Here is a 26,737-nt window from a genome sequence, read left to right on the forward strand (position 1 = left end):
ATAGAAAGGTAGGGATGAGAGACAGCTGCGGAGGTCACCTAGTCAGTCCCCAGCTCTGGAGCAAGATCATCTCAAAGGCCTGCAGACTCTGTAATCTATTCCTGTACTTAAAACCCAAATACACACACATACCAAGCAAAATACTACTAACTTGGTGTGTTTGTTGCTTAATTCAAATGCCTTTGTGATGGACAGAGCAGGAAGAACATTTTGTTTCCTTTTTCTTTATAGCAGTGTTCTACATTCTTGGAAGGTGTTGTCTTGTTTTTCTCCCTCAGTTTTCACATCTGTAGGATAGATAATCTTGATGCTCTCTGAGCTCCAGCTAATTCTACATCTGCTTTCAACTAGGGTGCCATGGGTTGAGCACAGTAGTCCAGATTAGGCCTGATAGATGTTGAGAATTTCTGTCTTGCAGATGCAGTACAGCTCAGTCTCATTGCCTTTTATCAACAGGATCACATTAATTTCTTCAGCCTGTAATTCAGTGTAACTCTTTTTCTCTCAACATTTGTGATCTATAGTTCCTACATAGGTATTCTTGATTACACCTACCAAGAAATAAAGTAATTCTCCTTTTTTTAAAGGCTTGTTTTCTACAGCTGTTAAATTAAAATGAAAATGCAGCTTGACAAGCATACTGTCTTTAGACATTTGAGCCATTTAAATAAGGATAATGTTTTACTCAGGCCAGAGTTCTATGGGATTGATTGCTTCTGTCTTTTTATGTAGTGAATATTTCATCTTTATATTTGTCTAGTGTGCAGTTTTCCCATTATCCTAAAGCAGCTTCACCTAGGCCACAAGTGACAGTCATTTCAACATCCATTGATAAAAATATTTTTCATGTGATTTATTACTTAAGTCAGTGTTGATCTGCTCACAGACAGCAAATGATCAACAGCTACCTGGAGTGATTTTTGCCTTGTGTGGTAGACTCACCAGACATTAAGCTGTGCAGCTGGTTGGTTCACAGCTATCAGGGAATGGTAGGGTGAACAGAAAGGGGAGGAAAACAGCCTCATCGGAGACAGTGCAATCCTGTGATTTATGCAGGGCAGCCTGCCCAGCACTGGACTGCTAGAGGATATTTTTCCCTGCAGCATTTGAACGTGACTTTAGACCTGCCTGTTTTAAACCTACTACAAGGAAAATACACCTTTTAACCACTAATCGTATGTCTCTTTCCACACATGGAATTTCTAACTTGATACTGGAGGGAGAAGAAAAAAACCCGAAACAAAAAAGGCTGAGTATTTGTTATCTAGGGCTTCTTGTTTAGTTGCCTTGTGCTCTGGGGGTAGTGCTTGAGTAATAGTTGCAGCAGGGCTGGTGAGCAGGAGGGAATAGATCTGAAGCTGCTTTCAGGCTATTCAGAGCCTGAAAGAAGAAGAGCAGCTCAGTGATAAACTACAGCTTTCTATAAAATTTATTCTTGCACGTGCAGGGAGAGCTTTGGTATTTTCTAAAAAAACTCCTTCTCTGTGAGTTTTTTGCTGCTTTTCCTTAGTGAGCTCCAAGATTCTGTGAGAGGTACATTGGGGAGATTTTACACCTCCAGACTCCTGTTTGGCTGCAGGCAGTTTCCTCTGGGCTTCCTGCTCAGTGGCTTTGGTGGTGGTTTCACATTGTTCCCCACTGATGACTCAGAGAAACAGGAAAGAGATCCCCTGGTGAACGAAAAGCACAACCTCCAAACAGGTGCCTGTATTCTGGTGTTGCAGAGGACAAACCACCTCGTTCTGGACTTTTTCCTAAGATTCTTATCTGCAAGTATGAGACTCAGGAGGAATGGGTCATACACGCTGAACAGGTAAGAAAGAGCCTGCATCCTCTTTTGAAACTTCATCATTAAAACCACATGAAAACAGAAGCCTTTATTTTCCTTTCTAGTGACAGGGTACATGAAATACTGGCCATGTCTTTTGTCTTGAAAAGAACAGAAGATCACAGCATAGGAAATGTGCAGCTTATTTAGCTTGTTTTCTTCTGCATCTTGTTAGGTTTGCTTTTATAGTGTGTGCATTTGGTGGGGACAGGTTAAAGCTGTCTGTATGTTAAAATGAGGTGGATTTGCTCAGTAAAGCCTTGAAGTATTAGGAACTGAAACATTACGAACTCCGTGATTCCCAAAGGAGTGCCTGTGGCAATTACTCTATTTTCCAGCTTTTGATACAAAAAAGAGCTAAACTCATTAAACGTGATGCTCCCTGACACGGAATACAAATTACTTTAAATTTAGCCAGTCTGAAAAATTAGTCTAAATTTTTACCGCTTGAAACTACTACTCTGAGTTACCTAACCAGCTTTGTGGTTTTAAAAATACTGATTTTATTTCTCTCTGATTGCTATTACGTCTTCTCAGTAACAGAGAATATACCATAACTGGAAAGACAATAACGAATTAAATATTCCCTGTTCAAAGAATCTTATAAGAATTGAAAAAAGAGAATTTTCAGGTGAAATTTTTTTTTTAATAATGCATTTGATTTTTATTAAAGCAGATTCTTGTGTGTCTTCATATGATGTAAGTTTCATTCCTGAGCACAGCTTAGCTGGTCTGAAGAGGACTTGTACTTCCACTGTGCAGTGGTAACTGTTTATTTGCAGTTGGCAGGTGACTTGACAAACGAAGAAAGTTGTTAGTCTTGGAGTGTCACTTCACTTAGCTGCTTTAACCCTCTGTCGTGAGTAAGTGCTGTGGTAAGTGCTGCAGTTGCCTTAGTGCTGTGCTCCTGAAAAGCCCAGATGTGTTTTGGATGTGCTTCAGAGTACAGGTGTGCAGACTAACCCTACGGTGCCTTGTTGCTTTAAACTCATGGTCCACGGTGCAGCTGAGTGGCAATCTCTGCGGAGGAGAGGCAGAGAGAAGCCCAGATGGATTGTGAATACTTCGGCAGTGTTGTTCAACTGGACTGCACTGGTTTTTGCCTGCACTGGTTTGCACAATGCCACCTAGAAGGCTCCTTTGCTTTGCCAAAATAGGTTTAAATTTGAGTATTAAAAATTCTAAAATTTGGTTTTGATTAGGTTTTGTTAATGTCAAAGTAGATGGGTGTTAACATCTTCCTGGCACATCCTTAACATTTTTTAATGACTGTAATAAAAATGCCATTATCTGACTGCATACAAGATCAAACATAACTGAAAGTTACTATCTTACAGTGTTTGGTTTTAAGCTGTAAAATGAATTTGTCCCTTAGTGGGATTGTAGTAGATAGAGGCTAAGAATATGTTCTCATTAACCTGGCTTTTTTGCAGAGGTTTTTGACCTTTGAGAGATTGTCGTAGAGAGTCAATTAAGAAATGATGCTGAAGAGCAAAAGGTAATGGATATTGCCTATGTTAAAGTAATTTTTTTAGACTTTAGTTACAAGAAGCACAATCTAACTGATTTGAGTTTTATTAAAAATAAATGCATGGTATAGAACTTCAGGGAAATATATTGTGCAAGATCACCCTGTGCATCTTTTCTGCCTTGTTCTGACTTGCAAGATGATGCATAATCATTTTAAAGAATTTCACTTGTTGTGGCCCAGTATGTACCTGGCATTACATTTTACAGCAAACATTTAACTGGAAGTGTTGTATTACAGTGAGTAAAACCAGTGGCACCCAAATGCTTGCATGAAAAAGTAGCTTCAGCTGTGAGTTTGTGGGAGACTTCAATATTATCTGATTCTAATATGCTGATGTGCTTCACTTTATTAAACAACAGATGCTGAGGAGTGAATTTATCTAATTAAAGAAATTCCTTTTATGTTTATCTCTTGCCTAGATGGTTTAATAATGCAAGGTAATGGAAAAAGAGCTTCAAGTATGTTTTCCTGTTTAGCCTAAACTTTTGCCATGTCAGCAGAAAAGCTTGTTTTGATCTTCAAGGGTTTTTGTTTGGGACAGCGTGTTCCACTTGTCAGGTGGAGAGGCACCCTGTTGTGCAGGTCACTTGAGGAGAGGGGAGCTCATTGGGGTGGGGTGTTGTAGGGCAGATACAGCTGCTGCTGCAGCACGTACCTGCACATGCAGGGGACATAGTTACCATGGGAGTAATACAGTATTATTACCCCCACAGTAATAACTCTTTACAGTGCAGTGCATGAAAACTTTTTTATAAAAAACAAACAAACAAAACAAAAAAAACCCAAAACCAAACAAGAAAAAAAGGGGGTTGTAAACAAGGAAGTGTAGCAAAAGTCATCATGGTAGTTTTTTTCATTGGGTATGATTTGGTCAGGCTCTGATTGTAAACTCATAAAGGGGGAGAGAGATTGCAAGGGGAGCTAAAATACTTGAAGATCTGTTCAAACCTAATACCAGCAAAAAGCCTCCCCTGCCTTGCTTGTCACTGTTCCATTGTACCTCACTTGACACTGGTGTAAGAACTGCACAAACATAAATGGGAAATGCAACTAAAATCCAGAGTTTCACTTAGAAACAGTGATTTATAGAAACAGGTATTCTTTGAGCAGATCTCACTGGACTTGAGCATGTTTACTCTTGCTTGTTGAAGTGGGTAATGGTCAGGCTTGTGGAGACCGAGGGATCTGGTGCTGAGATTCATCAGAGGACACTGAGTTAGAATACCCACTTTATCTCACTGAGACTGAGGTAGAAATCTTACCTGCCAGCATGCCTTTGACTGTGTTGTTAAGTCAGCTTTGCTGTTGTGTGCAATCCTGCCATATGCTGATTGTATTTCTTTGCATTGCCAAGTTTCTTTGTATAAATGATCTCTTTTGAAGGTCACCTTCACTTGGGAGATATTCCTTTATTTGCTCGGTGCTGTGTTGTGACACAGTGACACTGAAAAATGCACTGGCACTGTAATCATTTCAACATCAACTTTTTCCAATTGCTATTACTTCTTTTGTCTTCTCTTGTCCCTTTACCATTTGGAATTAGTGATACTCAGTGTAAGTCTCTGCAGGCTCTTGGGGTGTCAAATAACAAATATTGTTTACTACACATCTATTTCCTCTTTTTCTCCTAATGACTTGAGTTTAAGGAAGGGTGTAAATCCAAGCATGAATTTCACAAGACCTCAACGCACCCGAAACAAATATGCAGCTTGAACTTTGGTCATGTGATCTAAACTGCTTGTGTCTTTTAGCTCATAATGTACAGGCCTGTGCATTCCTATAACCTTTGTAGTGGTGCAGACAGAACTGTGCCCTTGTGGCATCCCTTCACAGTGGCCATGCCCTCTGCAGGAAGGCTTTGCTGCAGTGGTAAGTAGATTGTGCAGTTGTAGAAGTGAAGACCTCTGTTGGACAGCTGGCAACTGGCTGACTTCCCTCCCAATAGCATGGGGAATACTGGCCAACAGTCTACAAGGTAAAAATTGCACCCAGACTGGGCTTTCTGATGGCCCTGGCCGGAGAGCCATGGGATGATTCTCTTCTGCTTGTTGTGGTAATTTTGGCAAGGCCAGGTGACCACATCTGGTCTGCAAGTTCAGGTTTACAGGCTTGACAACTGTGTGAAGATGGCTGTTTTAAAACTGAGCAATAATCTCTGCGACGCCTGCACAGTGGCCATCCCAAACCTATGGTGATGGAACCGAACAGCAGGTGCCAGAGATTATTTGCTGAAACAAATATGTAGCACAAAGTAAAACATTTAGATGTTAATTAAATAATTTTCATCTTCTCATCATTGCCCTACCTGACTCTGCATGACTGAATAAGTGCTGTGTGGCATGTTTTCCTGGGACATTTTTAAGTGCCAAAAGAACATAGCTAGATCGTGCATTCAGAAATCTGGTGGGGGTGAAAGCTTTGAAAATGCAGTGTTTGCAGCTTAGCGCCTCAATGCCTGTGCTGCTGAGGAGTACTTGCTCAATTTTCTAGAAAAAGTTTGTGTTTAACTTGTGACATTGTTGCATTGATGTTTCACCTGAGAGTTCAAATAGTTCCACATACCCCTTTTCCTGCTCAGTGCTGCCCTGGGCCCTTGTGAAAATGTTCTTTGAGTTCCGCTCTGCATGGAGGGGATTTTTTGTTGGGTTTTTGATTCCCCCCCCCCCATCCCCCCACGTTCATCTCGGGTCTGTGCGTACATGAAGGTGGCTATATATTATCACAGAGCTAACCACTGCCTTGAAACAAATTCAAGTTGGACAGGGACAAAATACTTTGGAATATCTTAATGATTAATGGATGCTCACTGACTGATAAAAAATATTGTTGGCCCCAAGATGTTTCCTCTTCTCCAAGCCACTGCTTTAAACTAATGATTTTTGATTTTGAGCCAAGCACTGAAATTGAAAAAGAATTTGTTTTTCTTGTGTGCTTCCGTCTTGTACTGATGTAAAGCAAGCCAAGGAGAAAAAGTAGTATCTGATGTTTGTTTTGCCCAAAAAAGTAGAACTCGGAAAGAGCATAGTAAGTCTGTTTCAGAAGGCCTTTTTATTAAGTCTCTTTGTAACTGCAGGAAAAATATCTTTGAAGGATGTGACAAACAGCTCATGAAAGCCCATTGAAATAGCTCGTCTGGCAGACAGAGGTAGTATGAGCACCCAAATATCTTATCTGAAGAGAAGCAGCTGTTTGAACTGCTTTACAGTCCTCCCAAATTACCACATTTTCTGTCATGAAAAAAGGGGAAATCTAAGGGTAGCAGTACAGACTGTTATCCTTGGAAAGCACAGCACAAATTTATCAGATTAGCGCCAAAAATGTAGATTAGCCACTTCAGGGTTTTTTTTTATTGGGAATCCTTTTTTGGAGAGTAGTCTTTAGAATGCTTTATGGTGTCAGAAAATGCAAGCCAAAGTACAAAATGCCAGCACTGTTGGCTGAGCTCTGCCTGACTGGAGGTACCTTAGTACTTTCTTGGTCAGCTGTAGACCTTTCCTCATTTGTAACTTAGTTCTAGGTTTACTCAAACACTTTCTGAAGCTGACAGTGATCTTCATTCACATGCCTCAGTTACAAAGTGAGATGGCTTCTCATATGCCATGAAAACGCCCTTATTTTGCTCCTTTTTGGAACAGGAGGGTTGCTGCAATGTATGCAGGGATGGTGTTCCAGTATGTAGAGATCTGAGGCAGCTCTGACTGCTGGGTGTGTACAGAGGGAGAACAGCCCCTGAGGACAAACAAAATGTGACAAATACTCTCATTCTATAAACAGCAGAAGTTTCCTTTATAAAATGCTTTGCCCAAGTCTCCCACTCCACTCCCCTGCATCCCATGTTTACCATTCCATTACTGCACAGTGACATAGCCACATGATGGGGACAGGATTTCAGTGTTGCACCAATTCCCACACGCAGAAAGGGTTTCTGTTTCTGACCACTGCTGCCCTGCTGTGCTATGAAGGTTCATTCCTGCAGATTCTGGCTCCTGTGCTCTGCCTCAGGGATACCCCATTTGTTTTACTGTTGGCTCTACTGTAGGAACTGGGGAGCAGTTAGGCAGCCATCAAAAGCTGGAGAAAGAGGGTGATGATGAATGCAGGGGTCCTGAAAGCAAACAGCAGGACTGTCAGTAGTCTCCCTGTCACCCTGTGGTGACAGCAGCTTACCAATTGCAGCAATTCCACCACATTTTGACATTATTTATGCATCCTGGGCAGTCCTGCTACTGTCCACCTTACTCTATGTTTGCGAAGTTGGAAATACAGTGCAAAATACCAAACCACTTCTAGAACTGTAATTCTGGATCTTTGAGTTAATCTTAACCTTCAGGAATGGTGTTTGTTTTATAGAGGGTTGGGAGTATTTTTTTTCCCCCCTTTAAACTATTTAAACTATTCAGGCCGAGAAAATTGTAGAAAGTAGTTTGTAGAAAGTTGGGGGCTGTTCAGCCTGGAGAAGAGAAGGTTGTGTGGAGAACTCACAGCAACTTTCCTGTTGTATGTGAGGGGGGCCTACAGGGAAGCAGGAGAGGGATCAGGAACTGTAGTGACAGGACAAGGAGTAAGGGGCTCAAACTGAAAGAGGGGAAATTCTCTACAGTCAGGGTGGTGAGGCATTGGAACAGATTATGGGAAGGTTGTGGATGCCCCATCCCTGCAAGTGTTCGAGGCCAGATTGGATGGGGCTCTCAGCCTGGTCTAGTGGAAGGTTCCCTGCCCACTACAGTGGGGTTGGAAGTGGATGACCTTTAAGGTCCCCTCCAACCCAAAGTATTCTGTGATTCTATTGCCCTTTCTATTCACCCTAGCTGTGCACGTAGGATTTGTCCTACAACACAAGATTTATGATCTCACATGTGTTTTCTTTGGATTTGTTTTTGCATGCGTGAGCATTCAAAAGTAGTTTAAGCATTTTTATATTCACTAACAATGTATGTGTAAAGGCTTAAACTGCAAGCCTTATATGGGGAAAGTATTATAAATGTAATGCTTCTAAATAAAAGATTTCATTAGAACTTGCACTGTGAGTCATTGTTGTTATATTAATAGTGTTATTCCCAAATACGGATTTGGAACTGGGCCTTCCTGATGGTGAATGCTGCAGATGACTTACAGAAAATAAGTATTTACATTAAATATCAATTTTTTTTGGGGGGGGGGTAACCTCTTTGTCAGTTATACAGATCACTGGGGCATATAGTGTAAAATAATTTTATAATGTAATTCTGAAACTGTAGTACTTTATGCCAGTTGATACTTTAGTCCGAAAAGTCTTTGGCTTTGTTTTTTTTTAATATGAAAAAGTGATTAAGGCTGTGGCACAGAAGTATGCTCATTTTAATAAATACTCTTAAAACTGGCCTGATCAGTTAGTCTCCCACCTTTCAGAAATATTTAGATCAAAGATCAGCCTGTAGGAATTTATGTTCAGTCTCATAGCTCATCCACATGCAGCTAACAGTAACTCTTCATGGATATTTTATTAGTCTGTACCAGAAGCAAAGATTTAATTCAGAACTCCAGAATGTGCTGTTGCAGGTCTTGTGTGTGTGTATACTTCTCTCCCTCTATTTTTTTCCTTTTTTTCTTTTTTTTTTTCCAATCCCCCATAGTGTATGAACTTACTTAATGGAAATGTCTTACCTCTTGATATAAAACAATGTTGTGACACAAATTCAAGAGAAGTGTCATCCTTGCTCTTGTACAGAATCTCAGGTGGTAGGAAGTGCTCGTCTTAGGATTTGAGTATTACAAAGATGTTCCATTAAGAATCTTGGGCCAGAACGGGGAACAACAAAACACTTCAGATGCCTAATTTAAAAAAAAAAAATTTGGCACTTTCTCTGCTCCCTCCCTCCCTCCCTCCCAGTAAACTGCTTTGTGGAGTACGCAGTATGGTCAGGGCTTATAATGGAAGTTGCGTATGTGCAGGGTAAGAAGTGCCCACTAAAACTAGCCATATAATTTAACTGGTTTACACCAGAACTATTAGCAGCCAAATTTATAGCTCATTAGTAACAACTAGGGGCAGTAAATTAACTGTCAGCCTTTATACCAGTTACTGTGAATTGCAGATACAGAAGCTTGATATGCAATGGACAGTTTATTTCTGGTTCTTCCCCCTAAGATGCTCTGAGGACTCGAGGTTTTTAATGGGTTGTTGCTGTGCAAGGATACTGCATAATAGTCTTAAATGTAGCCATTTAAAAAGCATTTTTCAGTGAATTCAGGCTTTAAAAGATTTATTAAAAGATAATGGGAGCATGCTTTCTTCCCGTGCCCACTGTCAAACCATACCTATAATAATGATGATGTAAACTGAGTTTCTTTCCTTGTAGCTGCCCTTGGGTATGGTCCCCTTTTAAGCTAAAAAGAAAAAGAAAAACCTGTTAATGATTTTTAAAAATCTCTAATTCCCAGAGCTGTGTCCTGCCAACAATGCGGCATAAACCATCACTTTGCTTACTGCTGCTAGCTTAGCTAAAAGGAAATGGGAGTTCTTTAACTTGTTCTATGTGGGAGAGAACCACAGTCATGCCAAGGGGTGCTAAGGATAAGGAACCTCATGCATTGGCAAGATGCTCCTGCTGAATGGGAGGGAGCTGCAGCACCACTGCTGCTGACTCCGTGCCTGTTGGGTTTATTGGCTTGGGTGCTTTATTTCACAGCAGTCATGCAGCTACATTACTCAAAAGTGTTGAACATTATTTTTCAAGACAAGTGTTTGCTTTCCCAGTCAGTTTTAATTATGGGTGTATTCAAGATACAGTAACAAGGCATTTTCTGTGGGGCATTTAATCATTTTTTCATTATAATTTGATTTCATTGAGCTTGTGAGAGGATTTTTGTAATGAATGATGGCTCACAGAACACTGAAGAGGAATTACACTGACTGAATATATTTAAATATTTTTATGGGGTTAAATGCTGTGTTTTGTAATACGCTCAAGACACTGCACTTAGGATTACTAAAAAAAATTTTTTTTTGTAAGCTCTAAAAGACTGTTCAGTCTGACCTTGACAACCACTGAAAGAAACCAGATGTTTTGCAGGTTCATTTAATTTTTTCACCAAAATTTTTTTAATTTCTCAATGGTTGGAATATGACTTTTGAAGAAAGAGAGGTGAATTGCCATCCAGATTAGCACTCTGATACTGAGCAGTCTGGATGTTAGGTGCTGTCTATAAAGGTGAATAACATCTCAAACTTAGTATGTGATGCAATCAAGCTATTTTAGGACTTTTTCTTGGGTAGCTCATAACAAATAGTGTCAAACCAACATCCTGGGGTTTTTTTCCAGTGGAGAACTTTCTTTCTGTTCATGTTAATTATTTTTCTGTTACTAATTTTTAATATGTGTTCCTGATACACATTTGATCAACAAGGTCTGTCCTTTTGAACATACAGATTAGTTACCAAGTGAGTGACCTTCCTAGAAAACCCACACACATTTCTCTCCTAATGATTTTTTTTTTCCCCCTGAGCTAAAGACAATATTACTACTGGCTTATGGATTCTGAAGTGGAGGTGTAGAATTTTCCTGTGCTCTGGGGAGCAGTATTCTCCACTTGAAAAGGCATAGTTTATAAAACATGGATAAAAATGTCTAGCCACTTTATAAGGCTCATAAGAACGAATTAAGTTGTACAGTTATTGAAAAAGACGTATTTATTTGCATTCGTTGCATTTATGTAGAGGTAAATAAAGTCTCTGCAAGGGTCTCACCACCTGAAAGCTCAGGTAAAAATAACTGATTTTTACATTTATGGGTAAGTCTGTGTGAAATATAAATACATTTGAAAACAGCAGCACCAGGGTGAGTAAACATTAGTAAGCTCAGCCATCCGGTCACTTACCTTACAATAATTACTGGTCTGCATTTGAAGAACAAATCTTAATGTTGCCAAACTCCACCTTTTTCCTGCCCAGTCTGTATGTGGGAGAGTCTTTATAAGAATCTGTTTCCTGTTTCCCAGACAAGGGAGGGGAAAAATGTGTTTTGTCCTTGTTCTGAAAAACAAAAGCCAGGCAGTGACTGTGTGCCCACGGCAGCTGCCAGCCCAGCGAGAGCCTGCGGACAGCTGCAGCCTCCGGAGAGGCCCTCGGTGCAGCCCTCGTGAAACAGCCCCTTCTTCCACAGCCCATCTCCTCAGGATTTACTTGCACAGTTGTATCAGACAGAAACTGGCCAAGAGGTGACAGAAAGAGCTGGGTGTGTGGTTCTTATTAGGCCACTTTGACCCAGTCTTCAAAACATGGAAAAATTGTTATTATTTCCCCCCTTTTCTTCCAGGCTCTTTTCCCAAATCCCTTGTTTTCAGTTTTATGGATTAGTTTTTGTCACAGGCTATTAAGCTTTGAAGAGTGAGTTTTACAAGGAACAGTGGCAGGGAGGGAACATGTGCTTAAGCTACATAGAAAGTTAACTGCAGCCCTTTCCAACTGCAATCCTAATAAATCTGTAAGGACAGTAAAAATGTACAGAATGAATCTTCTTTTGACTTGGAGGGATATCTGGAGGTGTGGCAGTCATGTTTCTTCAAATCCAAGTCAATTAGTTTAGCTTTTAACAGCTATACCAATTCTGTCCCATAATCTGTGAAAAGAGTAGCTTCAACCTTTTCCCATCTTAAATTTTGAATGTTATTCCGATTTCAGCATTCCAATTTAAAATAGTACAGATTGAGGCTGTGTCTTAAAGTCAAATCCACTGCTACAGTTTACAGAAATAAATTTTACTTTAATGGAGGCAATTTCAACCAAGTTAGGGTTCACATCTCTTCTTGATGGTCTCCTTATAAATCAAAAACCCTGTACTTTTGCTCTCTGGTGGAGAACTTTGCAGTCAATAATGAGGTATGTGATCAATAGTTGGAGTCACAATGGTCAGCTACAGGGCAAATAGTAGTGTGTCACTGTGTATTAGGGAAGTCCTATGAATAAGCTCTCCTAAAAATGGTTCAAGAAAAGTAAGGGTTTGGGTTTTTCAGAATGTGGATTTCGAATTAATAGTTCCCTTTTCTCTGTTTTGCTCTGGAAAGAGTTACATTTTGTGTAAATTTGCTCTGGCCATCAGCATGTATGCTGACTATAGGAGTTCTGAAGAACATCTAGTGGGAGGCAGAATGTCTCGTACTGTTTTGGAGAAATTTAGTGGACTGAATAATTAAATTGAGCTTTTTATATTCTACATGTATTGAAAATCTGGATAGAATAAGAGATTTCCACCTTTGCTACCACGGCACTCTCAAGAGGAAATAAAAAGTATGAATTTCTACTTCTGTATGTGCAAAATAGTTTATCAATAGTAAATCTCATAGTAAATCTGATAAATATAAATAGTAAATCTGCTCTATAGCATGAATAAGTATGATAATGCTGAGGCAGTCTGTGTTACAAACTATGTTGCAATACAGGTTAAATATTTTTATTGTCATGTTCTTGAAAACTAATTGTAATTTGTCTGCTCCCCTGTAAGTACATATTGGGATATGGCAGTGCAATTTCAAAACAGACACCTCTCTGAGGATTAAAAATATACTTAGAGTGTTTCAGACCATACTTCATCTCATGCGTAGGAATGTAGTTCCCTAGTTGTCCCAAATACATACTTCAAGCTTCCTACACATTTCAAGTTTCAGGCATAACGCTCAGGCTTGTTTTTTTTATTTTTACTGCTTAGAGTGACCCTTCAAAGGGTGGCCAGAAAACTGCAAGACTGTGAGGAGATTATTGTGTTTTGGTAATCTTCAACCATGGTGAGCCACAACCACTCTGTTTGCTCACACAGTTCTCTGATACATGAGTGCTCTGAACAGCTCCTCTCCATTCCGAAGTCCCAGTCTTCTATTTCTCCAAGTGTTTTTCTGTGTTCTGGAGCACTTCTGACTTCCTCTAACAGCAGTACTTAACACCATGTCCTGGCAGCTTGGGACAATGGGACAAGTAGCTACGTGTGATTTTGCTCTGTGTATGGTCTTATCACTCTCATTTATGGGAACTGACATAGTTCCCATGCTGAGCAGTGTTCTTTGCAAGAATGTCACTCAATTTCACTCCTAGGTCTTGAAGCATGAGAATGTCAATCGGGTTTTGTTTCTCTGTATCCAGTGCAGCTGATTTTTGAACAGCATTGCAGCTTCTGGATTATTTAATATTTGTATGTGTACAGAGCAGATGTTTGATGCCTTCATGGAAATGCAAGGCTGTTTGTGAAGGGTTACACAAGTAGAACGAATGCCAAGCTGCTGAGCTGTTTCTCATTGCCAGTCTGTTTTTCTTAAGCAACAATCTGCTAATAGAAGTTGTGGTACAAAAGCACATGTCTACAGTAAAGGAGGAAAATCTGGCTTCCTTTGTTGCATGGTGAGAGAGCATGTGCTTTCAAGTTTTGCTGGAAACTGATTGTCTGGAATTAGAAATGAGGCAGTAAATGAAGCCCCAAAGAGGATAAACTGCAGCTTTCACTTTTAGTAGAGGTGTAACACGTTGAAGTTGGGAAATGTCTGCAAGTTCTGACTTGCATAAGCCTTGGGTTTCTCATCCATCAAGCACCTCAATGATCTTGAGTATATGGAGTGTATTTATGGGGAGGCGAGGGTGTTTTTCAGCGAGTTCAGGTATGGTTGGTTATCTTTCCTGAGGTTCTGTATGTTAAAGTAGCATTTTTAAAGTAAGACAAAGGATAGTATTGAAGGAATCAGGGGGCACAACTTACTTTGGGATCTCTCACTGCTGCTCTCTGAATGTGGTCCTTGTAAGGGATGGGAGAAGGCATTTGCCCTTTCTGAGTATAAGAAAGGAAGAATAAGGAATAAGGCATTGGAGACAGTGGGCAGTAAAGTGGCACTGAGTGCCTTTCCATGCTAATGGTGACATTAGCAGATAATAAGACACAACTCGTTCAAGTTTTAGGCTGTATCATGTTTCCCGCTCCTTCTACACGGTCCCTTGGGTCAGATAATTTGGCTCAAGTCAGTAACTGCTCTTTGCTCAAGGGTATTCAAGGATTACAGTGGAAGCAACACAATGATAATTTTATGTGGAAGGAGGATATAACATTTTTTCCATGTGCTCTCCATTTGTTTCTTACAATGTAATTTTGAATGACTATGCAGTGGCTTCCCATCCCCGTGGTTGTGGGTGAGAAACTGAAGAAAATGGATTACAAGAAAAACAACCTTTTCTTTTTTTTTCCTTGAGGTTTTTAATCAAAGGTAGCATAACCCATGTGGGATGAAATGATTCTAATTGTTACTAAGCTGATTAAATATTTATAAAACCAGAGCTGTGTTTATAGCTCTTCTCTCTGGATAACGTAAGTAAATTGATGATTTAATAGATTTTTCCTTCTTTGCTGAAATAATGAGAAGTAGCATTCTTTCTGTTGACTTGGGATGCAAATATTCTCTGAGTTTCTGAATGTTAGAAAGATAAAACATTTGAAACTTGCAACAGGTTATTTAATTTGTTGGGGAATGGAGATCCAGATAAAATTTTGTGTGCTTGTTCATCCCTATTAAGATTTTAGGAAAGCTCCAGATCTTTCGAGCAGTCATGCTTTCACTGTTTTGAGTAGGCACTTCGATATCTTCTATTTTAGAAAGGTAGAAAAAACCTGCAGTATTTAAAGATGGGGAAAAAAAGCTTTCTAATAATGAGGCAGAAGGAGATTGTCTCTTTTTTTTTAATTACTCAGAAGGTCAAGAGGTGAATATAATATCTAACTAATGAAGTTTAAAGAGAGGGGGAAGAAAGCTGTAACAGAGAAAGGATGGCAATCATAATTGGAAATATGGACGTTAAAACTAGGTTTCAAATACTCAAAGGATGTGTGGCTTAACAATGGATGTGATCAGCCATTGAAACAAATTACTGTAAAAATAACTGATTTTTCTTCTCCGTCAGATACACAAGTTGAAGCCAGATGCCTTTTTGGGAGGTGTGCTTTAGGCTATAGAAGCTTTGGGTTCACTACAGGGGTAACTAGATGGGAGGCAGACAAGAACTGAAGGCCGGTTCTGACCCCAGAACCGCTCTGGTTGCTGTGGTGTGCTGGAGTAAAGTGTACCCAAGCATCCTGGGTCTGGGAGCTCATTCTGTGGCCTGGACCTAATTGCCCCTGCTTCCCAAGAAGAGGTTCCAAAGAACCTCTGGACAGGGGCAGCCGCCCTGCTTTGGCTGCTGTCTTGTGTGGGCTCCTGAGCAGCAGGTAGGTGGCTGCATCATCCCCTGCACGTGCAGTGCCTTTGATTTGTGCAATCCCAGTAAATCAGGCTTTTCAGGGAAGCACTGGGTAGGTTCTGTGGTGTACAAGCCTGGCATGCCACTGGAGGAAACGTGTGAATCACTGGGTGGAAAAGTTGGGCGTTACCCATGTCAGTCTTGTCACTGCTCCAAATGTCTTCTGGCGTTGTTGGTTGGGGTATGAAGAAGGTTTTTGAGAGTACACCTGCACTGGAACAAAGTCAAGTGTACTTATTGGCAAAATGTGTTTATTTTACCAGTATAGCTTGTTTTACTTGGACAGCTCAGAGGCATGGGTGAGGGGTGACTTTAAAATACGTGCGCAAAGCACAGGTTTCCTCAGAAGTGCTGTGTCTGCAGTGGCAGCTCTTTGCTAACTTGCTGTGTTTGTGTAGGCAAAATACCTTCTTTGGTCAAAAAAAGCATGTGTTTTCATTGTGAAATAATTAGAATACGTAAGCTGTTAAAACCATAGTGGGGACACAACTTTTTATTTTATCCACAAGGTTAAAACACATCAACTCAACCCCAAGAAGGGGCATGCAATGCCGATTATACCTACCTGACAGATCTTGTCTCTGTGTGAATTTTAAGCTAAGTCTTGCACATTTTGTCTTGTCTTTAAAACTTTGTCCCCCAACAAACCATTACTGGTGAAGACAAAGCAATAGCCATGTGAGGTGAAAGATCAGAGGAGTTGTATATTACCTTCTTGTTCCTAGCAGCTGGACCCGTGCTACATCATTCCTTCTCCAATTGGCTGTTTAAAAGGTAAAGGTTTATCTGAGGAGGCTTGTTTTCCAAGGGACTCTCTGAATCCTTGGACAGTGAAGCGTAGTTACTCGTCCCTTTTCTCAGTGTGGGAAGTAAACATCTTTTGTTAACACTAGACCTTCCCTGCCCTAGACCTTCCCTCTTCCATCAAGCACACAAAAAGGATCTGATGGGCTGTAGAGAGGCCTGGGGTTACAAGGCAGTGGGTGTCTGTCCCTGCCTGGATTGATAGAAGGACGTGACTTCTCGGTGGTATTACGTCTGCCTGTTGTATGTTTTGATATGCACCCACATTGTGAAGGATATGAGCATTGACTTCAGCTAGGTGGGCTTTTATCATTTTCTTTATGAATTTGTTCATAGGGAAAGACAAAAAACAAGACACTTTATACAAGAATCACCATACAAGCAGCATAACTGTGGTTAGGTTCCAAATATGCATGAACACCTTGTATATGCAAACAAAGCAAAGCCTGATTTGTAGAATGAAGTACTTTATTACATTTAGAAACAGCAGTAGCAATGTTTTGAATGTTGTATCGCTAAAAGCAACAAGTACATTGTTTTATGATAAAAGAATTATTTTCAAATTTTGCATTTAGTAGACCATTTGTTCTTTGTATAAAAATGGAACATGTATCGGGAACAAAATTAAGAATTTCTTTTACCTTGTAGAGTCAGAATACTATTCCCTTTTTGTTTTAACACTAAGCCTGTAGGGGAGTATTTGGGAGCAGAATGTATTCTGTGTTTTAGCACCCTTCAGGCCAAGAAATGAAAACTGAATTCCGAGGTATAATCAATCAGATGTTTGCATATGGACTCAGTATACCAATGTTAGCTTTTGAGCTGCTTAATTCTTAGCTGTTATGTGTCTTCTTTTAACGTAACTTGCTCAGGTGTGGTTGCCCTGAACTGGCTGACTCTTTGTCAGAGATATGTCTAGAATTAAAATTATATAGGGCTGCATCTGTCAGAGGAATTTGGCATGGTTCATACTTCTGGTCAACGTATCGAAGAGCTTGCAAAGTTTTGATGATATTTTCAATGATCTGCTATGTTTTAGTTTTGCTGCTTCTGATTAATGTGTGTGATCCTATTAATACATCCTATTTATGCTTTTCTCAGCTGTGCACACATTCATTTTAAGAAAACATCAGGAGAATCTCCTTGACGCTTTTTCTGTTCAATACACACATTTAGACGTAAGTTCTTTTACTGAAGTTTTAAGGATTTTTTTAAAATCAGTATGCCAGTACAGAAACTGTGGTAAAGACAAGGGAAGAGTAACAGTGAAGAAAGCTGAAGGAGAAAATTTAATACCTGTTTCATAACATTAATAAAAATAAAGCTACTAAAATGAAAAATAGCTGTTCCTTTACTAAAGTGAAAGCAATGAAAAGATTGATGGTGCTGCTCAAGTCTGGGTGTGTACATGTTTATGTAATGTGGGAAAAATTTTCTAACAAACTAAGAATAGTGGTTCAATGTTTGCCCTCTTGGTAGTATTCTAGTCATGATGCAATTCTAGCAAAATGCACTATAATTATACAGGGAAGTTGATATTTGCATAGTAGAACACAGTGTATTTTCCCCAGTTTCAAACAATTTTTAGAGCAGAACGTTGAAAGGGAAAGGTTCACTTGCTGTGTGTTGGAGCACATTTCCTTGATGCGCAATAATGTTCCTTCAAAGTGTAGAAGTAGCTCAAGATACAGGGTGAATACAACATCTGGCATTCACTTTCACCTCCCCAGTGAGAAGCCTAGAAAAATGTGAAAATACTTCAGGTACTGTGTTATCACTGAATTTAGGTAAAGTTTTGGTACATATATATATATATAAATATATATATATATATGTAACCCTCACCTGCCTGTGCATCCTTGCAGTAACACTGCAGCTTCAGTGCTTTTTCCCAGTCATGAAGCAATTTTCATCAGGCATTTGAAAAAGATGTCTTTGCCATGTTCACAGTAATGGCATTTCTCAGTAGCTAAGTAGGAATTATGGTAGTTTGACAGTATTACCCATTGATCCTGTACTCTCAGTACATATTGATATTGACAAAGTCCTGAAAGCAAGTAGTTTAGGAAAAGTATGCAAAAGCAAGAAATGCAAAATGTAGATTATAGTAATTTCTTTGGTTTTGGCTGTGGAATGGGGGAACAGATTTCTTTCGCAAAGTTCACGCAGAATAGTCTTGGTAGACACAGTAGTATCCTTTCCTCAATTTCCATCCAGTACCTTAAGTGTGACTTTTCTTTTGTCTGAGAGCAGACAAGGCTAATTTTCTTACTGCATTACTAAAACATGACAAATGGCAATGTTGTCTAACCAGAACAGCAAAGCTCTTCTGTCAGCCAGTGCTGTTGTTTCGTAGTAAATAAACATCCATTCAAGTGTTGTAATGGACTATGGGGGAAAAGGTGTAAATGCAGCCGTAGAACAAATTCTAGGCAAAATGGAGATTTTAAGCAAGACAGCATCAGAAAAGCCTCCTATACAGCAGTGTTGCTCAATGACAGACGTGTGCTTAATGGTGTTATTTTTAAACCCATGTCTTTCTCCATGATTGGCTTAAATTTAGGGCTCTTCCACTGTACATTCTAACTTTTTCCTTGATCAGATGAGAGTTGGGTTAATTTCCTTTATTTTATAGTGTTTCTCCCTCAAGATGTAATCTGTGATTTGCCTCTTAATCAGCATTCGCAGCAGTGCAAGCATGTCACAGTAATAAGAATACTTGTGTTGTGTAAAGTGATAATCTAGCTGTAATTTGGAAGGCAATTCTGTTATAAGTAGTCCCTTTCATGACGTTTGTAGGCTTCCAGGAGGTTTTTTTTAAAAAAACAGCTCTCAAATATTCTGAGCCTAAAAAGGAAACTTGTGATGGTTTGAGAGAATTCAAGTACTTCTGATTTGTATTATCTTTGTATAAAGAAGTGATGTTTTCCATAAATTTTCCTCTTTTGGGTGTTTTTTTAGTTTTTTTTTTACTACTGCCATGATTTCCCTCAGTGGCTTAGCTTGCTTTTGAAGAAATCTTAGTTAGAAACAAGGAACATGATACAACCCTGTGTATCAACAATCCCGTGTACACAAGCTTTTTTTATTCTACCAGTTGCTCATTAAACTAGGCCAGTGCGCTTCCAGAATATATTAGTGCAGAGCCTGAAAAAAAAAGTATGGTAGCCTTAACCTTATAGTGTATTATCCTGCCACTCTTTGTCCAAATCTGTCCAGAATTTGTAGGAGAGGGCTGGTCTCAAGATCATATGATCATGTTGGGTTTTGTAAAATCCTGGAAGTTTTATACCATCGAAGTATTCAAATCAAATGGGTAAGTGAATGGCTCTGAAGCCGTTGTCTTTATCAGAAAATGAGAGCATGGAAACTGGCTGTATATTTGTAAGAAGTTTTAGGAAAACACCAAGCAGGCTACTCATACTGTGCAGTCTTGTGTGGCCATACCTACGTAAGTATTTATGTCCCACATGCAGCAGAGCTCTCTCGCAGGCCAAGGCTGGCAGGCACAGCCAAGACTCTGCTGTGAGGGTGTTATGAGTTCTTCTGTGCAACATTTTTACTATAGCCAAGTGTCAAAAACTGTCCTATAAAACTTCAGGGATTTTTCCCAGTGAATTTGCAAATCTCTCATTTAACATGCTGAATAAGAATTGTTAATTTTTTCAAATGCTTTGAAATACTTAGCTGTATGTGAGGTTTGAGGATTCCTCCAAGGCAAGATCTTCACACTTTTACTTCCACAACTGTTCTGAAACGCAGCAGTGTAACTTGAGCTGTGACAAAGCCTTGGTGTCTGTGTGTGAAGCCCAGTGTCCATCTCCAGGGCACACCTTGGCACGCACGCTGACCAAACAGGTTTTACTGCTGAGCTGGAAGTGGCCCCTCCTCTGGGCTGAGCTGCCCCAGTGCAAATACTGCTTGTACTTACGCATTTGCTGAACGCCTGCTGGAAAGGTCTTCACCAGGATAATAAATATGAACTATTTCAGGTTGTAGGTTAGGAACTTTATGACATTGTTTACATGGCTAAATCTGTGCTGGCCTCCTGTTGCTCTGACCTGTGCTGGGCCTGAGCGGTATTAAGAAATTAAATTAGCTTGGATGAAGCATCTCTGTGTTGAGTTGTGTGTGGAATGCAAATGTGCACTGGTCTGGGTGTGAACCAAGTTAATTTTGTGACTTCTGGATTTTGTGGTCCTGCTCTTCAGAAGTAGCAGCTAAGGAGTTATTCTGTAAATGCCAGGAATTACAGCAAATAGTTTCTCATTACATAATGTAAGTGCTGTGTGTTGTATTTTGTAATGCATGCCTGGGGAAAAATCTCATAGAATAAATTTCATGCTTATTTCACTAATTGTTTTTTTCCTTATGCTGTCATCCAAATGTGACATTACCAGATAAAATCATTTGCTATATTGAAATGAAGCCATTCTTAACACCAAAAAGGAGGGAAACTTTTATTTCCTTAGTGTCTCTCCATCTGTCTGGGAAAACTCTGCAAGTTCACTCCCAGCGTCTCCCCTTTTTCCTTCTGTGCCTTTCCCATCCAAGCATAGATAGTCCTGACCAGTAACAGTGCTGACACAGATTCCCTCCTTTCCTGTGCTGATTGCACCTTTGACTCCTTAGTCTAGAGTTTTGTGCCAATTTGCAATTAGAATTTTATTTTCCATGCCATATTTACCCAAGTCTGTGGAAACAGTAGTTGTGTTGTAAAACTTACAGGGAGAGTTCTGTATATATGTAGCAAGTAGGTCTGAATATGTTAAACAATCCCTGGGGAGAGCTTCTTAGCCAAGTTTTAGAAGTTTTCCCTCTTTATATGAAGCTTGAGGTCCAGTGTATTTGGGGGAGGAAAAGAAAAGAACAGGAGTCTTTCATTTTAGCTTTTCTGTATCAAATGCATATTGCATTAATGCTTCCCTGGAGTGCAGCCTAGCTAAGCTTTATAATTAGGGCAAGAAAAAAAAGAATGGTAAAATGTGAGATGAAATTGTCACTTGTATTATCTCTGGGAAGGAACTAACAGCAGCTGCAATGTTACAAATTCAGCATCTCAATCCTTACAGTGTGCTGTAAACACCCGTGCAGCCCATCAGCAGGTACTCTGCCTACTAAAGCTTCTTCCTTTGATTTACTTGATGAGATGCATGTGTTGAAAGACATTTCTGGGCACTCAAAATGACAAATCTATTAACTTCACTGGCACACCTTCAGTTGTTTGTGTTTTCTTCTCACCCTTCTCCCCACTGAAAGAAAAAAAGGGATTTCACCCTCGCTGAGATAGATGTTGCATGTCACTCCAGCTCCAGTGTCACCTGGAGCGATTACTAGGCTTTTGCTAAGTCACACTTTGTCTCTATGAAAGACAGTTTGAGAGGGTGATGGATTTGTGCTCTTTATTTGCAAATACTTTCCAGTTTATTGTTCCTGTATATCGTAGTGCCAAGTATATTGTTTTGCAAACTGGAAAGAGGAAAACCCTCTGCCTCCTGAGGCTGTGCCGTGGTGGTGTTTTACTCTACTGGAATGGACTATGTGAGAAAGGTACTGTACAGGGACTGCTTCATCCTCACTGAAACAGGGTGCTGTAGGATGATGGACAACACCTTAGTACGGAAAGCAAAGAACTTCTGCAGTCAAAAGCAGGAAGGCTTTAAGCAGAATGAAATAACATTAGAACTTGCCTAGGATTCAGGATAATAACTTGTAATAAGAGAAATTATTTTTATATGTAGTGGTAAGTTTTCAGGCTAAGTTTTCTACAAACTAAGGTCTGAATCTGATGTTTTCTCTCCAACTCCATGGCAATTCTTTGACTCAGAATCCACTTGCCACAAACTTGCCTGAACAGCTGCACAGGAAATAAGTGTCCTTTCAGTGTGTGTCTGAGGGTCTGTGTCATTTTAGGTGGGCTGACTCAGGAGGACTGGCTGAAATGCAGGTGACAAAAATGAACTCTTCTCTATTTCAGATCACCTCTTCATGTAAAGTCTAAGTGTGACCATCCCATCCTTTATTAGGAGTGCTCAGGTGTTAGTTCACTGCTGGTAGAATTGAGTATCTCCTGTTGAGCTGCTGCTATTGCTGCTTCCTTCAACACATTCATGTTCTTCATCTCTCATCCGTACACACTTGGTGAACCTGGCTGAACTTGACATTTGGGATTTTGGAACAATAGATGCACCTACACACTTGTCAGAAAAAACAGTACCTTTGAGATCACGATTCCTCTGTTTGGTACATACAGCAGCACTCTTTCCTTTTCCTTTGTTCTTTTTTTAAAGTGTTATTTGATAAACCCTTGGTTCTTATTTTGTGCATCCTTTCCAAAAAGCCTTAGTAATTTTTCTTGAGTTCCTGATGAAGCTTTACTGATATTTTGAGCTAATTTGCTCTTCATGCTGCAAATGATTGATTGTTTCTCATCTTATGGATGAGGTAAGAATATCGTGTGTCGTTTTTTTGCTCTCTGCCTGTCAAAAAAAAGACCTCATAGTATCCATAGTACTGATGAAGCCAAAGATGATTGCAGGATAGACACTGACTTGTCATTATTTTCAGAGTTTTCAGTAAAGCAGCAAATATAGGCACCTTGTCACTTACAAATGTGCTGCTTTTAAGCTTAGTCTTTTATGCAGAAACTTTCTGCAGCGTGTGTGGCCACTTTGATAAGGCTTGTATCACAACACCCTGTGTGGCCAGGAAGACCTATTTCTCCTGCTATTATCTCAAGAGTGGAGCTGAATGCATACCTTTAAAATCTGTTTCCCCCTTCACTCTGACCACTCCAAACTGCTTTCTGAAACTGAGACAACTTGTCTTCAGGCTGTCTTCTGTCCCAAATCCATGCCTTTAGTGCTGATACCGAGCAGAGCTGCTCGTGCCATCTGCTGCTGTGTGAGGATGACAAAATGGAGAGTAAATGTAATCTCAGTCGAAATACATCTTAGGGCCAAGCTAAAGGATGCAATGTTCTCATTGCTGGTTTTCAGTTGTTCCAGAGACCTGGGGGTACCCTGTGAAGTAACTGGAAAGGTTACTTGGCTAGGTGGTATCAGGGCACACTAAAGTCAAACAAAAGGGCTAATGAGCTTGCAAAATTGACATGTTATATGTCAGGCAGGGACACACAATAAACTTAAGCTTAATTTAAAACAGGACTTTATAGTCTGATGTTACAAGGCTTCATTTCTATGCATATAAATGCTGAATTGTACCTTAATCAAAATAATGGTTATGATTTCTTTTTTTTTTTCCCCATGACATTGTTTGTTTGTCTGGGTTGAATACAACTCACTTTCTTTGCCAACCTCCAAGTACCAGTATGCATCCCCATAGTGGCTGCTTTACATGTACCTTTTATGGAACTGTAAAAGGGGTAAGTAAGTATATAATGGTTAACTGCTGCTTATAACAACATTATAAATACAAAGCACATTATTCATAAAATTTATAAATATTATTCCTTGGCTTGGTAGTTGGGATCAGTGTAGAAAGCTTTCCATCAGTGTGCTGTGACATGTCGTCATGTGTGAGGAGAAATGGGGCTCCCCTCTTCCCAGAGCACTGCTGTACCCTTCCTCTGTGCCTCTGGTGATGTCACTGTTTTGCTGATGTGTCTGTAGGTCCAATAGAAGTGGTGAAGCTGTTTGTAGATCCATTCACAGGTATTTCTGTTGACATTTAGTGATAGTTTCAATACACAGCTCTGCCTGTCTGGTGGATAAGGCACATGCTAGAAGCAGTTCACCAGTGCTGAAGCACACTTGGGCTAAGGTTGGATCCGACAGTTGTTACCTTCAGAGGATGTTGAGGAAACAAGTGAAAAAGAGGCTTCTGATGAATGTAAATAGGCAGGATTTCAGATGGCTGCAGACACACCCTTAAGGAAGTGTAGATATGCATCCTTCAGAATATGCATAAGTGGAGATCAGACCAGCAGCTGTGTTCAAATAAACACTTCTTGTAGATGGAGTACTCTTCTTTATGGATGAAGCAGCTCTCAAACCCATTTGTGTCTGCATGTGTGCTCTAAATCTTGTCAAAGTTGTAAGAATCTGTACTGCACATGGGGTTTAAATGATTTATGTTGGTGCCGTATAAATAAAGTGTGCATGCTTAAGTTGTGCTTCCTATAATGACTTGATTTTTATTATTTTGAAGCATTTAAAATTTATTTAGAGATGCTGGGATTTCCTACAACTTGCATAAAATCTGTATTACAGGTAAACTGTAGCACGTAGTTGATCCAAGCAAAGGATATTGCTTGAATAGAGGAAAACTGATAGGTGGAGAAAAGGCTGGAAAGGGTGCAACGGAGACATATGGTTGAGGAAAGGGAAAGAAAAATGCTGGGTTGATGTGGAAGCTAGCAGAAGAGAGAAATTGGCCATTTATTTGCATCAAAGTTAAAAAGTGACCAGGTTTTAAGGTTGTGTTTCAATCGATCTTTCAGTTTTACCAGAAGAGGATCAGTTCCCAGCCTGTGGGAGATCACTGAACCTCCATCTCTGAAGAGCGACTGTTTTGCAGTTAGAGTCACAGAGAGGCCAGCTTTCCTAACACAAATGTAATACCACAGAGCTGTATTTATTTTGGTTTTACCCCTGGATTTTTCTTTAATTTACTTTGGACAGACAGACTTTATTAAAACTTAAGCTGCTTTATATCACAGGCTTGTTGTTTTTAAGGTGGTTCTTTAACAAAATTCTCTGTGCAGATTTCACTGGTGGACAAAACGAAGGCAGCTGGCCTTTTGGCAGGTGCCCTTCCTCCATTTGCCAGGACTCTTGCATTGTAATGTTACTGTCACAAATTGTTCTTACTTGGGGAAAAGGTTGGGAGAGCATCAGATTTTTCACGGGTTGGATTATCTCCTGTATGAAGCACCAGGATTCAGTGTGGAAAACTGAGCTGCAGGCTTCCCGTGTGCTATCAGTGAAGTCATTAAAACTCCATCTTAAGTGGATTGCTTGTACAGTGGGAATCAAAATACCTCCTGCTTCACAAGGGTGGGGAGGCCTAACTTGGACATGCGACTAAAGGTGCATAGCTGACAAACACCCCTGCCTGGGTAGATGCTTTGGGACTGAGCAGCAGCACATTTTTCCTTCAGGTTGCATCATGGGGCTGCAGTTTCTTGGGTTTGTGCGAACAGCAGCCACATTGCTGCCTGCTTTGACCAAGTGATGTCGGGTTGGTGGCAGCAGCAATGTCACTATTGTGCTAAGATGAATTCAGCAAGCCTCTTGGTCTTCTGTGTACAGGGGAAGATGTCTGTTCAGTAAATGGAGTGCCTGGCTGTATACCCTGAACGGGGAATTGCCCCTTCCAGTTGCAGCCACTGTTGCAGGTGTACATAAAATGGCAAACCCAGTGTTTTCTCTGAAATGTGATGGGCCAGGCTTCAGTGTGTCAGAATAAGTGATATCCTCAAGGCTTTCTGTTCTAGGTCACATTATGTCACACCTGTCACATTTTTTGTTGTGATCTGGCTCTAAACGCTGCATCAGCAACCTGTGGCCACAGCTGCCTGTCCAAAAGGGGTGTGGACTGGTTACGCAGCATGGCTAAGGAGCTGGACATACAGTGTCTTTCTAAGGTCTGTTAGGAAAACTCTTAGCCAAGTGGTTTATCCAGGCAGAACTGAAGGTGTGTCACAATGGGCCTTGTGTTTGGGACACTGCTTAATCCCTCATCCTCTGAGGACCATTACCCACGTGCTTGCTCTTAACTCTGGTCACAATGGCAAGTCATCTTATGTTGTTTATAGCTTTCTTCTTCTTCACCCTTCCTCTGTTTAAATGTCTCTGATAAAGGTCTTGATGTCATTGCTGGGCTGCCATGCGCTATGTTAAGACCGTCTGTAGCTGTGCTCTTGGGTAGCCCATGCCCTTGCACGTCACAGAGTACCGAGAGCAGTGCCGAGCTTTGCTCACAAAAGGCATCATTATTCCCGTTTCTCACCGGGAGTCCAGCCTGGCCCCATTACGGACGGGGCCTTTAGTGCAGACAGCAACCTGCTCGTCAGGCACCGTCCTACTTTGCCTCGCTTATTTTCCGGCTCCAAAAGAAGGGGCAGAGGGTTGTATTGGTGCTGGGCAGCCGGGCTCTCCCGTGCCGGCACTACCCGGCCGTTGTGTAACGCGGCCGCGCCGCGCTGCCCGTGCGGGGGGCGGCGCAGGGCCCTGCTCGGGCCGGTTCGGGGCCGCGCCGGGCCGGGGCCGGGCGGGGCGGGGCGGGCGGTATTACGGACGGGGCCTTTAGTGCAGAATGCATTTTGTGAGCAAAGCTCGGCACTGCTCTCGGTACTCTGTGACGTGCA

At 40.6% G+C, this 26,737-nt stretch overlaps 1 protein-coding gene across 4 annotated transcripts in view; it reads left to right on the forward strand.

The window, feature by feature from the left end:
* MOB2 (MOB kinase activator 2) overlaps positions 1-26,737 on the forward strand; it is a 110,620-nt gene that overhangs the window by 53,274 nt on the left and 30,609 nt on the right. The window contains exon 1 of one of the 4 annotated variants that reach the window (XM_042038390.1): positions 1,720-1,813. The exons of 2 other annotated variants lie outside the window; for them this stretch is intronic. In XM_042038390.1, the coding sequence (XP_041894324.1) occupies positions 1,776-1,813 (38 nt within the window). In that variant the 5' untranslated portion in view covers positions 1,720-1,775. Of the gene's footprint in view, positions 1-1,719; positions 1,814-1,858; positions 3,327-26,737 lie in introns of those variants that run through there. One more of the 4 variants, XM_042038392.1, reaches the window with a different exon arrangement.

The sequence above is a fragment of the Corvus kubaryi genome, unplaced genomic scaffold (assembly GCF_017639235.1).
Source record: "Corvus kubaryi isolate FWS band 111438036 unplaced genomic scaffold, C.kubaryi_AGA036_p1.0 37392, whole genome shotgun sequence".
NCBI classification, from domain to species: Eukaryota; Metazoa; Chordata; class Aves; order Passeriformes; family Corvidae; genus Corvus; species Corvus kubaryi.